Raw genomic sequence first — 14,934 nt, 5'->3', positions numbered from 1 at the left:
ATAAGGTTTACATTTGTGGTTTTGAGTAAATTATCTCACTGATTGCCATGACATTTGGTAGAGCCAATCACATGCCCCACAGGATGAATTCTAATGACTTTGGTGATCTCCTGACTTCATCTAGGGCCAAATCTGCCAAAAATCGGGTCAAACTGCTGTCTGAGCGATACTGTAATTTTTGACCAGTACCTGCAAAGGTAATGCCATTCCCATACAAGCTTTGTGTTTAGTGCTAATTAGCAGCTCTAAGTGTGCAGTTACTGAGATGGTGAACATGGTAAGCATTGGACTGGCTACACATCAGCATGTCTGCACTGACATTGTGATCATGTTAGCATCCGTACGTTAGCATTTTGCTCCAGGGACAGCGTACCTGGGGACGTCATGTCTACTGGATACACAGACATGATAGTTGGAGAGTTTTAAGACTGTTACATGGAAATATATAAAACATATAAAAAAGAATGTGTATATATGTAATAAAATAACTGGGTAAAAAATACAATTTCAATGAAATCTGTGTAGAGCTGCCTCCACACTTTTGAAAAATAAAATATTAACATATGCCATGCTCAGATTTGCGACATCATGACAGCGCTTTGGTTTCTGGTGTAATTCTGGGACCTACAACAGGGTCACAGGCCAGATGACAAGTTAGAGCTGCGTAAAAAGCTGTCCCCGCAGCCGTCCTGGAACCGGTTGGCACCGAGCTCAGTCCCTCTCTTGTTTGACTAAACTGTAGCAGCTTACTTTATATAGAGAAGCATGGCCGTGTGAGTCACTGTCAGCAGAGAAATCCATTTTTACAAATAGGTGGGTGGTGTGTCTAATAAGCCAGCTGCTGGGCTTAAATTTCTGCGTACCTATTTTTAGTTGATCTACTTGAGAAGAGGCTGTGGCCCCTCCACCACCAGAGGTTAGGACTTGTTAGCAGCACAGCGTGAGGAGGAAGCCGTCCGATTACCTGCTGCCTGGTCTGGCGTCGGGTTAAATTGGTGGAAATCATTCATCATCTAGCCAGACATTAAAACTGGAGGATTAAAGGTCTACTTACATATTTATTCAATAAACATGGATCCCCTTTTTTTAGCACATGCCTATATGTGTTCAGGTCTGTGGTTTATGAAAGCTACATTTACAGTTTTTTCTTTTTGTATTAATATCAATTTATGTTCAGTGAATATTGACTTAAGTATCTGCACAGTCTGGTGTTCCCCCAGCATCTGGTATTGATTTCATGTATATAAACCGTAATCACCAACCTGTTTCCTTGGTATTACCCACGTATCACTCTTTTCGTTTTTTTTTTGTCTCCCTCCCTCCCTCCCTCACTAATAGGCGACCCTCCGGTCGGTTTCCGTGACATTTTGCTGCGCGACGGTCCTGAGGGATTCGCCAAGGCTGTCCGCGCCCACCAGGGTCTGTTGCTAATGGATACCACCTTCAGGGATGCCCACCAGTCGCTCCTGGCAACCAGGGTTCGGACCCACGACCTGAAGATGATCTCGCCATTCGTCAGCCACAACTTCAGCAACCTTTTCAGCCTGGAGAACTGGGGAGGTGAGTTTCTGTGTGCTGAACCTGTGTCTCGACCACTTTGATAGTTGTGTGCTAAGCTAGCAGTTTCGTCTTCATGCTAAGCTAAGGTAGCATCTCCCTGTTCCAGCTTTCATGTGTCTGAGCTCTCTCCATTTCCCCCCCCCCCATTCTTGCTGTAGATCTTGCCGTTTCATTGATGACAGTGATTGGACCTCTTTGTTTTTCTCTTTTGAGCTGTGAAAATCATGCGCCATTGAGACCACATCTCATGTCTCCATCTCCTCTCCCATAAGTCAGTCTTCAGCGACTTCCATCAATAGACAATGATTTTACCTTTGCCTGCTCTCGACTGAATAGAGAAAATCATCTGTTATTGAAACTTCTTGAGGCATGAGCAGTCCGACAGAGTCCCTGTATAATTTGCAATTACTTCAAAAAGACGTGCCTCATGTTTGCCTCAACAGTCGCCGGCGAGACCAATGAACAACACTTGTTGATGGTGGTCCTATGTGGAGTGCAGTCATTATGAACTGGTTTCAAAGAGTAAGTTAGGTTTAATGTCGGAGCACTTAGGACACACATTTGTGAAAGAGATATGCCCAGTGAACCTCTTGAGGTTGAAACATTTAATTTCAATTATAGTAATCTTCTCAGTATGATTTTGCTCGGCGTGCCTTGAGTAGATCACAAGAACAGACACAAGAAGCAAACAAAAGCCCAAAGTTAAGAGGGTTTCTGTTTCAATGACTGTGCTCGTCGTTAGATGGTTGAGCAAAGAGAGAAGAAAAAATAAGTCCAGTGAAACCTCCTCTGTGCTATAAAACCTTTTTGAGATTAAATTCCTCCTGGTGCACCCGTTAGGGGAAAACAATGTATTTCATTACTGTGGGAGAGCACTTTGAGCACATCTCGCATTTAGCAACTATCTACTCATCTCGTGTTCAAACAGATAAAAAGGTTATCATAAAAGTAAAACGTCGGGGAGATTTGGATAGAAAAGGCCTTAACTGCAGCCCCCCCCCCCCCCCCCCCCCCCCCCCTTATATCGTGATGTCATTATGAGTCTGGCCAGAGAAAGATGATATGAATTCAGCTTGGTCCTGTTATAGCAGTTCCATTACAGGTAAGTCTGCAGAGAGACTGAAAACGTGCGTTGAACTCAGTTCCTGACTGGTAGTTGAAGAGCTGCCAGGGATGCTGCCTGTCTCTGGATGTCTCATTATACTGTGGGAGACGGTTCTTTATTAAGGGACACAAATGCCTTTTTAACATTTCAGTATTTTGTAGACTTTAAAATATGTGCACCATTTTTCAGCCCACGTAGTTTTTCAAATTCAAGGTGTAACAGAGAGTCTGACAAAAGCAATAAGACACGTGTCAATATCTGCAAATGCAGTTCAGAGATGGAAAAGTTTAGCCTTCTGCTAACCATAGCTCAAGTTTACGTAACTATCTAGAGCCTTGAGTCACAGTACGTCATCTCACAGGACTTACAAAGCAAACCGGACTGTAATTCTCAAAGACTTTGCACTACACTGCAAAATGGCATCTGCTCCGGGATCCCAGTCCCAGTCTTGATAGAAATGAATGACTAGTCCTCCTACAGGTATGGAGCGTGTGCATAAGCCTGCGCCTCTCTGGGGGGGGAGGCTTTAGGATGGAAAACGGTAGAGCTTACAGAAAAAGGGTGGTATTTTTTAAATGCAGGCCTTTTTTCCACAAAACTGCCTACCCCAGTTTTAAAAAATATTGTTTGCCATAATTTAGAATCATGCAATAGTACAACGTCAGCGATGTCTTTGCTTGTGAGGATCACTCTCTTGCAGCATCTCACTGGGTTTATACAGACTAATGGGGCTAGTTTAGGCTTTCAAAACACGGATGCATATCCTTTTAGGGAAGGGGAAGCTCACAGCACACTCAGACATGTCTATATTTTTTCACTGATGAAAGAGCACAAACTCTCCGCTTTCTCTGACTAGTTCTCTCGACTTCATCCGTATGAGAAACAGGAAACAGTCTATGAAAATCAGATAGAAAGCATGCTTTGAGAGCAATTTCTGGTTGAGCATTGAAGATGTTAATTTCCTGGGAGCTTCCTGTTTTCTGTACTGAGATGTATCATGTGTTTTTAAAGCCTAAACCATTGGCCCATTGAACTGAAGCGGTGCACCGGGGGACATTTTGAAAACAAACTATTGCCGGGTTGTATTATGCTTCAATGTAAATTAATAGGTTTAATATGGAACATGTCTTTTTAAAGCTTCTTATTGTTAGATCACATCATATCAACACTTTCTGTTTAAGGCTTGAGCTTTTTTTATTAAACGAATAATCATTTTAAACTGAGCTGAGTGTGTGGTAAATACTCTAAACACACGTAGTTTGGGTAGGAAACCCTGGGCGAAGGTGAACTTCTCTTCCTTTATGTCTTCCTTCAGAACTCTCTCATGAAGCGCTGAGGTCTAAATGGCAGTGGGAGGTTTGAAGTTATCTGTCAGTGAAAGCTCTGTAAATGAACAGTGTACCGTCAGAGGAAGTGACTACATGCTCGTCTCTGTCGTCCCATTTCCACGACGACGGCAAGGTACAGCAGTCAGGAGCGGTTTGAAACCCTCGTGACATGAGGATTCTGTAATGGGCCAATAGGATGAGATGAGATTGTCTCCCTCAGTCAAGAAAAGTTGCCGAGTGAGTTAGTGAATCATCGAAGAGAAACGTAATATGCTAGTGGATCCTCTCGAGGCCTCGGTAGTTCCTGTATGATATGGTTATGAGTCAGATAAAACTGAACAGTACTTTCTTATAATTATTTAAACACTTTAAGGCAAAATAAATTCTAGAAGGAGATATCTTCCCCCGAATCCTTCCTGTAATTTTACAGTGTAATAATAGGCTTCCTGTGCAAATTAATATTATGATGCTAATTTGACTAGTAGAGTAGGAACAACAAAGCTTTTAGAAGAGAGTGAATGTGCTAGCAGACCTGTTAAAGGGTAGTTTGGGTTGTTTAGAGTGGTTGTATGAGGTTCTGGTCCATATTCAGTGTAGTAGATGGCGCTCGGCGAGCCCCAAGTTATAAGTGTTGTCAATTTTTAGTTATATAGCAGCAAATCATAACAGAAGTTATCTTAAGACAATAATCGTATAGATCTAGACCATACTCTATGCATACAGAGACCCAACATTTAGCACCAGGGGCAAGGAAAACTCCCCTTTAACAGGTAGAAGCCCACAGGAGTCCTAACATGGATGCTAGGCAATGCACTGCTGGAAAGGAGAGGCCTCAAGACCCCTTAGATGATGTGTAGGCTGTGTAAGTGAAGGAGGTCTACCCGGTCCACCAAACACAGGGCCGTCTTGATCCTGCACAGATTTGTCATTTGTTATGGTGTAATGTAAAGTCAAACTTCAGAGGCATGTTATCAACAGCCAAACTAGTTCAAACCGCTAAACCAGTTTACAAAATACAACATGTCCTATTTATTTGACCTTTTCTTTTAGGGTTATACGTTTATTTTTTCCTTGTTTTATAGATTCATGCATGTTGTCTCCTCTGACTCCCTCTCCTTTTGAAGTCAGACACATTCTCAGGTGTTCTGGACTCAGACTTTATGGGGTTCCTTTCTACAACCGTTTTCACCAGATGAGGGTTCTCCTCTTACGGAGTAAACGTCATGTGTCAAATCAAAGGAGGGCCTCTTTAATAAGAGAAAGTTGTAATCTTTGACAGTATGTCTGGATAATGTGTGAGTATCAGTTTGTATCCCATCCCCACTGTTGCACATCCGTTATTCACTCAGCTCTCAACACCCAGAGTTCCCGGATCCACTAGCTGCCTGCCACGCTCTCGCCTAATATTGATTTAGATTGTGAAGCACAAATAACATGTAGACTAGCATTCTGCAGTAAAGCGTTCAGCTCTAGCACACACTGTCCCACAAGGACAGCTTGTAATTGTACATTTTAAAGACTTCCTCCTAAATGACCATCGGAGGAGTAACTACCATGCCTCTCTGGGTAGTAAGTCCCTATACAAAGCGCTTTTATTACAAAGTGATCAGAGATAGAAAGTATTCCACTCTGCTGAGCTTGAATCACTTTGAACCAAAATAAATCACTAAAGGGAGATGGCCGTGAGTATTGAACGCTGTTACCCTGACACGCTGTCTCTATGCAGTTTGGGCTTTTTTTTTCAAACACAAAAGTGGTCTTAGATAAGGAAATACAGTATTGCTTTCACATGTTTCAGCTGCTTACAGGCAGAATGAATCATTGAAGAGATTAAGCCTGTGAAAGCCCTTTGAGGATTAAGTCCCGTCCTGATCTAGCGTTCCTGCCTGTGCCATGCAAGATACAGTAATATGAAATGGGTCACATCTATATGGTTCCTCATATCTATTTTACAGCCAATTTATCTGATGGTAAGGAGTGTGTGCGTGCGTTTCACCGAGACAACCTGTAGGGGGACTGAAGCGGGAAAAGTTATAGCGTTTGTCGTACAAACTGTTTTATGGAGTTCTGTATAAAAACGCACTGTTACGATGTTTAAGGCCCATACATTCCTACACCACTTACCCCAGATTATTCGTCCTTTTCTCTGTTCTTCCTTTAAACGTGACATGCCGTGTTGTATGCAGTGCTGGCCGTTGTGGGCCTTGAGGAACAGGCTTGTTTCCATCTTTCTCCCGGATTTCTGTCGGCTCATTTTCATGACAGATTGGAGGCTGCCTATCTTTCCAAAACCAGGCAAAAGAGGCTCCAGCAGTGTGGGACCAGCTGTCAGTCTTCATTCCTGTTATTAAATTATCAGAGTAAATTCTGCCGTCCCAGCTCAATCCCCACTCGGCATCATGTTTTGACGCGATAATACATTAATACTAATATGTTTAACATCAGATAGGATTGCTCGGAGTCATTTCTGCTCCAAACCAGTAGTTTAGGAGATGCTGACATAGGCTAAGATTCCAAATCGGGGTGGTGGAGAATAAAAATTGATAAGGAGGGTATCCAGGGCATTCTTCCAGAGTAGGGAACAAGCAGTTGTGCTTAGTATTCTCTCGGTGTCCAAATGTGTGTGTGAGTGCTCAGAAAATTAAATTTAATGATGACAGTGTTGGATCAGCAGAAAACCACTGGAGGCTTCAGGATTTCTGGCTGATATGATAAACGGGAATGAGATCCGCTAATCTACTCCCCCAAGAAAAGGAAATAAGAGATTTCTATCTCTGTTTTACCCCCGCCTCGTCCACCGAAACATTTCTTAGATTTGAAAGTGACTTTAGTAGGAACTGATGAAAGTGTTAGAATGAACAATAATTGTGCAAGTATCATGAGATATGTCATCTGAGCATCCATTAGTGTGGATCACATGTGTTCCGTTTGTGGGTAACGCGATATGTTTGAAATATTAGTTTTGGGGTCTAAAATTGAGATCAAAGTAAGGATGACAAATAAGACTTAAGATGACAGGTGAAATAAACGTGTGTGTGTGTGTGTGTGTGTGTGTGTGTGTGTGTGTGTGTGTGTGTGTGTGTGTGTGTGTGTGTGTGTGTGTGTGTGTGTGTGTGTGTGTGTGTGTGTGTGTGTGTGTGTGTGTGTGTGTGTGTGTGTGTGTGTGTGTGTGTGTGTAGGTGCTACCTTTGATGTGGCCATGCGCTTCCTGTCGGAGTGCCCCTGGAAGAGACTCCAGGAGCTGAGAGCTTTGATCCCTAACGTCCCGTTCCAGATGCTGCTGAGGGGGGCCAACGCCGTGGGCTACACCAACTACCCTGACAACGCTGTCTTTAAGTGAGTCACTCATGCACACATTGGGTATACATAATTTTTTTAATCTTAATTCAGTTATTAAACAATCAAATGTATGAGAGCTAACACCACAGGCATAACAACCTTTTTTTTGAATTAGCTTCTAAATCCTTACACTGTATCCAATTATGCTACGGAAACGCGCTGAACCACACAAAGCAGGGTCGTAAATATAAAGTAGGTCTACGCACACACTCTGATGCCTATTCTGCATTGTTTTATGTACTGTATGCAATAATAATGTAGTGACCAAGCCCCTGTACTTTAGCTACAACTGGCTGCTGATTAACATATGCAGTCCATACTTCTAGCATAACGCTTTACTTTCTCAATATCCGAGCACATTCCAAACAAAGTGAAAAACTGTTTTCAATTAGCGACACCTGTGGTTGCTGATGTGATGAACCTATAATCATAACCTGTGGTTATTGACATGATAACCTAAATAACCTGTGGTCAGCCTCGGCCACCTAGTGCCCAGGAGCAAAGTACACATCCAATATACGGCTCTAGTACATTGAATACTGCAGACTATACTGTAGGTGTAGAATACAGGCTTGCATGCAAGCAGCCCCTTCGTAACACTGAAGACTGCTGCTACCCCTCCTGTCATAGTTTTTAGAAAATATCTCGACATCAACTTAAAACCTTTTTTAATTTTTTGGTGAACATTCGTTCCGAGGCCGCCCATCCTCGCCAGCTGAACTAGGGTCGCGGTGCTAGCCAGTGGGGGGGGGAAGCCACGCCCAGATTCACTCTCGCTTTGGAACCAGCTTTGTCAGTTTGGCGTTTTTCTCACTGTATTTTCATTTTTTCAACACTCTGTCCGCAGTTTTTGTAGCTTCCTCTTGGATCACGATCTGACACCTCGAACACAGCAAAATAAGAAAATACATAAATACAATACATATATACATAGGGCAGGGTCTCTGCAGATAAAACTCTAAACATTCTTTTTTAGGAAAATCCTACTGATTGTGCCTTTTTAATGAGACAATTAGCTGGTAAGAGAATCAGCATTCCTCTCTTATGTGAGGATGAATTCGTCATGATCAGTCACATGATTAGAACGGCTGATGGCTAGTGTGATCTAAGCCCATGTGGGCGGGGCACCCTGTGGTGCAGGACACTTAAATTAGTCAATCCTGTCATTCATCCTTGTAAATGAAATACTTGTTTTTCCTTTTCTCTCAAGTCAACTGTATCCTAACACTTGGTCTCTGTTCATACGTAGCTTAAAGCTGACACAGCTGCTTTGTCTCTAAATAGATCTAAACCAATAGACTGTACAGTAGCTATACCACAAACCACACAACTGACACACGCATTTAGTCAGGTCAGTGTGGTCGATGTTTTCCACTTGCCTCCTACCATGCGTGGTAGTGAGTGTGACACACACACACACACACACACACACACACACACACACACACACACACACACACACACACACACCCCATTTACACAGATGTAGACCAGAAATGTCATTAGGGCCATAAATACTCCTGTGCCTACACACATGCATACACATGCCTCCAGCTCTTTTCCAAATGGTTTCACAAGCTACGTCGATGATGCGGATGACTCATGTATACACAAGAGCACAAACTGGCATGCTGTTCCACACACAGACGAGGGCACGCACACCCCCCACAAGCACGGTGTAATTCCCCATACCTTAAATGAGTTAGCAGTGGCTTCATGACTAATGCGGTTGTCCCCTCACCACTGAATCACACACACCTCCCCTTTCCTCCCTGTTTTTTTTGCTCCCCTTTTCCTAACATAGTCATTATTTATTCCATCTTCCTTTTTTTATGCTTCCATTAATCTCTCCACATTACACACTTCTTTCCTCATTTTGAACTCCCTCTCTCTATCCTGCCTGCTCTTCATCTCCCTCTCCTCCCCCTCAGTGTCCCGTAGGGGGAGTGCCATTGAAGATTTGAACATGATTGTGTTTAATGGCTTTGATCTGTTGGCCAGGCTCTCTCTCCCTTCCTCCTGTCACCCCTCCTGTTTTCACCGGGGCCGACCAGTGTCTTTATTAACTAAATCAAGTCAAAGTGTAATTTCATTTCATTTAATTGATTGAAAGTGCATGTCACAGTACAGTACACCCTGCAGCGAGAGGGATGTACAATTTTTAAAATATCTAAAATGGCTGGTGGATTGCTAATGAGAGCTTCTTGTCACTCTGTTTGACAGAGAAATCTTGTGAAAGCCATGATTCACATCAGCATTCCAGCAGCTCTGAGTCAGCTCTGCAGGGCAGTACAGTGCTTTTGATTTGGTGCCAAACAGCGTCCACTAGACAACACTTTGTAGTGCTGAATAAATACTGGCCGTGCAGACGTTGGACTGGTAATCCTCTCGTGGCACCACATTAAGTGTCTGTTTATTTACCAAAACAAAAGCTCTCAGTGTGTGTGTGAATGTGTGTATTTATTGCATTCACAGCAACTCCGCCACAATAAGCACTTAGTCCAGTTATGAAAAACCCTGATTAAGATGCCAAGGAATAATAGGAGGGATTTACCACAGCCGCTTGGATAATGAGGTGGGTATACATTTCTCCCCTGCAGGCGGTGGAAGCTCGCTGTTCATGGAAATAGTGAGAATATTGTATTTAGGCAGGTAAAGCAATATTTATGAGTGGCATTACAGAGAGTGATATAAACAGCTTACCCCAACCCGGATGCATGGAGACAAACTCATTCTAAGTGTGAGAGTGATACACCTCGCAGTGTACAGGAAGTCTCAGCAGCCCACCTAACCTATCCTATTTATGCCTCCCATTGAATGTGGACTTGATCTACTGTGTGTGCCGTCGGCTAACATTATTTCCCTCTCCTTCTCCCCTCCTCCAGGTTCTGCGAGGTGGCCAAGGAGAACGGCATGGATATTTTCCGCGTGTTTGATTCCCTGAACTACCTGCCCAACATGCTGCTGGGCATGGAGGCGGCTGGAACAGCAGGGGGCGTAGTGGAGGCTGCCATCTCGTACACAGGCGACGTCTCGGACCCAATGAGGCAGAAGTACTCTCTGGATTACTACATGAAACTGGCAGACGAGCTTGTCAAAGCCGGAACCCACATCCTGTGTATCAAGGTGAGGAAATCCACATAGGCAAGGTTTGCTTCCAGAGTTGTTGGCTGTGGAAACTCATATTAGTGTTCAGATGCAAACCTTCTTGTATCCGCTTGGTTTAATCTAAAGTGAAATGCCATTATTTAATCGAGTAAGCAGGGTGTGTGTGTGTGTGTGTGTGTGTGTGTGTGTGTGTGTGTGTGGCAAATACCAATACTACTACAACAACTATTTCTGTTTCTACTGAAATGCTCAAATGTTAGCTGATGTTCAGCAACAACAACAAAAACCCGATGGATAAAATCAGCGATTTCCAATAACCATCTTCAGCAGCGTATCATGAAAACACATACACGCATTTCAAGTTGCATTGTCACGTTTTTTTAAATGCTTCTATTGAAATAACTTGTATCCTTGAGCCTCTTATCTAAATGAATACACTGATAATACTCACATTGAATTAATGTCCTTATTCAAGTGTGACAGAATATTTTCAAACGTGAAATAACCCCCCCCCCCACCGCAGTGTGAACCATTGCACGCAGCAGCGGCAATCTCATAAAAGGCTTAATGAGTTTAACTTTTAAAAGAGGAAATGAGCATGAGTTATAACTTCATGGAGTGCAATGATCACCAAAGGGAGCGCAGCTGAATATCTAAACTCCATCAGTGAATTTCTGTTAATACCAATTAAGATTTATACATTAGTGTCTAAGTGTGTCTGTGTAAAACCTTGACTTTTATTGCTATTTTGTTGGTCAAATGTATCATTTTCCAGTACATATTAGGTTGGTTTTTAGTCACAATTTTAATGGATTTGTTTTGAATTTACTGAATATATTTTCCAGGAGAGGGTTGGAGTTCCTTCAGTTAAACCTCAAAGTGGCAGTTTTAGCTACAGATGAATACTTTAATTCAGTGCTGATTATTCAGAGGGTTGCACTAGTTAGTAGTCTTTTCCATGTCGTGTTTCTTTCTGCTTCCATTGCTTTGGCATCGTCCGATTCCACCAAGTTATCTCTGGTCTCTTCCATCTTTCATGAGCAGCCTCAGGCTCTGAAATGTTAGGAAAAATACATTGTAATGTAGAGTATATGTAATATGTTGGGATGCTACGCTAAATGAAATTACAAGCAAATATGTGTTTCTCAAACTTTTTTCACAGCGTACCACGTCAGAAACTATTAGACTCTAAGTCCCACGGTGATGGCCCACGTTAAAATGGACTAGCATAGGCTAGGAGGCAGGTTCATTCCTGAGAACACTAATTAGTAGGGCTGCACGATAGGACCTTCACTCAAAATCACGATTAATTGTACATTTTACCTCCATAACAATAAATGAACGATAATTTCATTTTTTGAGATGTGACGTCAGACACTGTGTTTTTTAAAATATTTTGTTGGGCTATACAATCTATTTAACTGCTAATTAACTCATTAGTCCTAATGTTGAACCACCGAGTTGCGTTTTAATCTCCTTTTTTCTGCTTGTGGAGAGCTAAGGTACGTTTATTGACGAGGACCGGCGAGTTAAATCGGCGTATACACACAGCGTATACACACAGCGTATACACACAGAGTACACCGGGCAGGCACACAGAGAGTATACACAGAGTACACCAGGCAGACACACAGAGTAAACACAGAGTACACCAGGCAGGCACACAGAGAGTATACACAGAGTACACCAGGCAGACACACAGAGTAAACACAGAGTACACCAGGCAGGCACACAGAGTATACACAGAGTACACCAGGCAGGCACACAGAGTATACACAGAGTACACCAGGCAGGCACACAGAGAGTATACACAGAGTACACCAGGCAGGCACACAGAGTACACACAGAGGACACCAGGCAGGCACACAGCTGGCCCCCTGCAGGTGGAGGTGCTGGAGACGGGCTTGGACAGACGGGCCGCTGTGGACTGGGGAAGGTGTGTCCGAGGCGTGTTTCCGTCTGGGAGCGGTTAATGATTGGTTGTCATTTAATAAACTAACTTTGTGTTTGTTGAATAGAAGAAGAAGGCTTGGGTCCAATGGAAGGTTAACACAAAGATTTATGAGAGGAAAATGATAAGACAAAGCACAAAGAATTACGCTGCAGCGGACTAGAACTAGTTGTTTCACCCCAAAGTTTTACATCTATTTCACGCCGAATCTTGTCTCCCTCCCGCCTACATTCCTTCTATTCCAGGGGCGGTTACTTTCACCCTCGTCCTTTTGCTCTTCGTGCATGGTCACATGTAGGACGAGTCTTCTCTTTTTCTTTGCTGTCCAATGAGGAGGACATGCTCTAACTCCGCCCCTTCGTGCTCTTTTCCGGACCCGATCAAAGGTTATCATGAGACTTCTAAACAAGTACAGTAAATCAGCATTCTATTGTCTTAGTCTAGTCTAAGACACCAGGTGGTTGGAGACAGAAGGGACTTCCTTTTGTGGAGCAATCGCTTTCTTTCTGTAGGTTAATATTTTAGTTCCACTCTATCTGGCGAGACGGGGGGGGGGGGGGGGGGGGGAGATAAAAGGGCCGTTTTCTCCTGAGACAAACGATGATATTTTAAACAGCTTGATATGGAGCCTACACATTGAATTAAATCATATCTTCTCAAGCCAACTGCAGCATACATTTAAATACATTAAACATAAGAAATGCCGTAGTGAAACATTTAAACTTTATTTAACTCCACACTGGCTGCCAGAATCGCCACTTACTAACTAGCTAATTAATTAGCCTGATTTATACTTTTAGTAAACAGAAGGGGGTGTGTGTGTGGTGTGGGTGTGTGTGTGTGTGTGTGTGTGTGGTGTGTGTGTGTGTGTGTGTGTGTGTGTGTGTGTGTGTGTGGTGTGTGTGTGTGTGTGTGTGTGTGTGTGTGTGTTAAAATATCAATAAGTTTCAATAATGTTCACTATTATTTAAGGGGCCACTGGAGAAGTTTTTTTACCCTCCCTTCGCCTGTCATCCTTTTCTATGATCCCCAAAAGGGCGTGACACCCCCCCCCCCAACAATATATGTGTCTTTGTTCTGGCTGCGCTTGGCAAGGATGTACAGATACCCAACCATGACAGACATGACTTAACCTCTGCCTTCTCATCTTACACATCACACTCCTGTTATGGGGGGGGGGGCATTTCAGTAGATTTACCACTAACATTGTTGTGGAAACGCCATGAGCATGGAAACTAAATGCACACGTCCTGCATTACTTCATATACTAAGTTACTCCTCTAGGAAACTAGTATTCACATGAAATAAAACAACAAAACATTGAGACATTAAACAAAGCACTATGGGTAAAACCCACTTGTCCCCAGGCGTCCTCAGTTATTGTATATTTTAGCATAAAGCTGCTGCAGCTGAACATTATCTGAACATGGAACTAGCAAAGCAGTTTTGTGTTTACATGTGCAGGCGGGATTTATTCAGTTTGGGAAATCTCAGGGTCTCTACAAAGCTGCAGCTCAAACTGTCTGGCTGACTGAACAGGGAGGGACCCACCTGCTAGGGGGGGGGGGGGGGGCCCAAACAAGAAGCGTTGAAATTTGGCTGTTTTCATAAAAACAAAAGTTGGACAACCCTCCCCACCCAGACTAAAAAAAAGTTGGACGACCCTACCATCAACAAAGACTAAAAAGACATGACCCTCCTCTATTTTCCTCCTGTGGTCCATTCCATAAATACCGAACGATACATTTGGATTAATCGTTTAGCCCTAATCTTTATGGTAGACAGCCACGCTGTTCTCCCTCCTTCCTGCTCCAGAGTCCAGTCTGAGGGGTCTCCTGACTCTTTTGGAGCCTTTTAACACGGCGGCTCAAAATGTCGTCCTGCTCATCCACACCTTTCCACCTAACCGTTCCTGCTTGGAGTCACAGTGCAGAGTTTTTGAACTATTCCTTTTTCCTCTGCTTACTATCATGCAATCACAGCTCGTAACTAATCATGGATATATGCGCATTCCGTTTACGAATGTAACTATGTAGCAAGCTTATATTGAAACGGACTATATTACCCTTAAACACTTATTTTCCGGTACTTTTGACTGACCATAGATTCCATGGGTGTACCGCTAGAGCTCGTGCACCACCAGTGGTACTTGTACCACACCTTCAGAACCCGTGGTTTAAAGGATTGTGTCAAATGTCACTCAACTCAATCCTTTTACTCCCTCCTCCCTTATGTCTCCTCCTCCATCTCTCTGCATCTCCAGGACATGGCCGGCCTGCTGAAGCCAGAGGCCAGCAAGCTTCTGATTGGCTCTCTGAGAGACCGTTTCCCGGACGTCCCCATCCACGTGCACACACACGACACGGCTGGAGCCGGAGTGGCCGCCATGCTGGCCTGTGCCGAGGCTGGAGCTGACGTGGTGGATGTGGCAGTGAGTATTCAGACAAGGTTGTTGGGATGTCTTGATAATAAAGTTGTGTGTGTATAAAACATGAGTTTAAAAGCCTTGGAGGTTTTTAAAAGTTTATTATCATAAAACTATT

At 43.3% G+C, this 14,934-nt stretch overlaps 1 protein-coding gene across 1 annotated transcript in view; it reads left to right on the top strand.

The window, feature by feature from the left end:
- The window catches only part of pcxb (pyruvate carboxylase b), a 280,578-nt gene that overhangs the window by 215,466 nt on the left and 50,178 nt on the right, over positions 1–14,934 (top strand). Inside the window, exons 15-18 of the mRNA XM_032511564.1 lie at positions 1,339–1,560; positions 7,173–7,329; positions 10,218–10,458; positions 14,655–14,822. Of these exons, the coding sequence (XP_032367455.1) occupies positions 1,339–1,560; positions 7,173–7,329; positions 10,218–10,458; positions 14,655–14,822 (788 nt within the window). The remainder of the gene's footprint in view (positions 1–1,338; positions 1,561–7,172; positions 7,330–10,217; positions 10,459–14,654; positions 14,823–14,934) is intronic.

The sequence above is a fragment of the Etheostoma spectabile genome, unplaced genomic scaffold (genome assembly GCF_008692095.1).
Source record: "Etheostoma spectabile isolate EspeVRDwgs_2016 unplaced genomic scaffold, UIUC_Espe_1.0 scaffold394, whole genome shotgun sequence".
In the NCBI taxonomy this organism is placed as follows: domain Eukaryota; kingdom Metazoa; phylum Chordata; class Actinopteri; order Perciformes; family Percidae; genus Etheostoma; species Etheostoma spectabile.
This window is presented reverse-complemented; position numbering and strand designations above follow the sequence as displayed.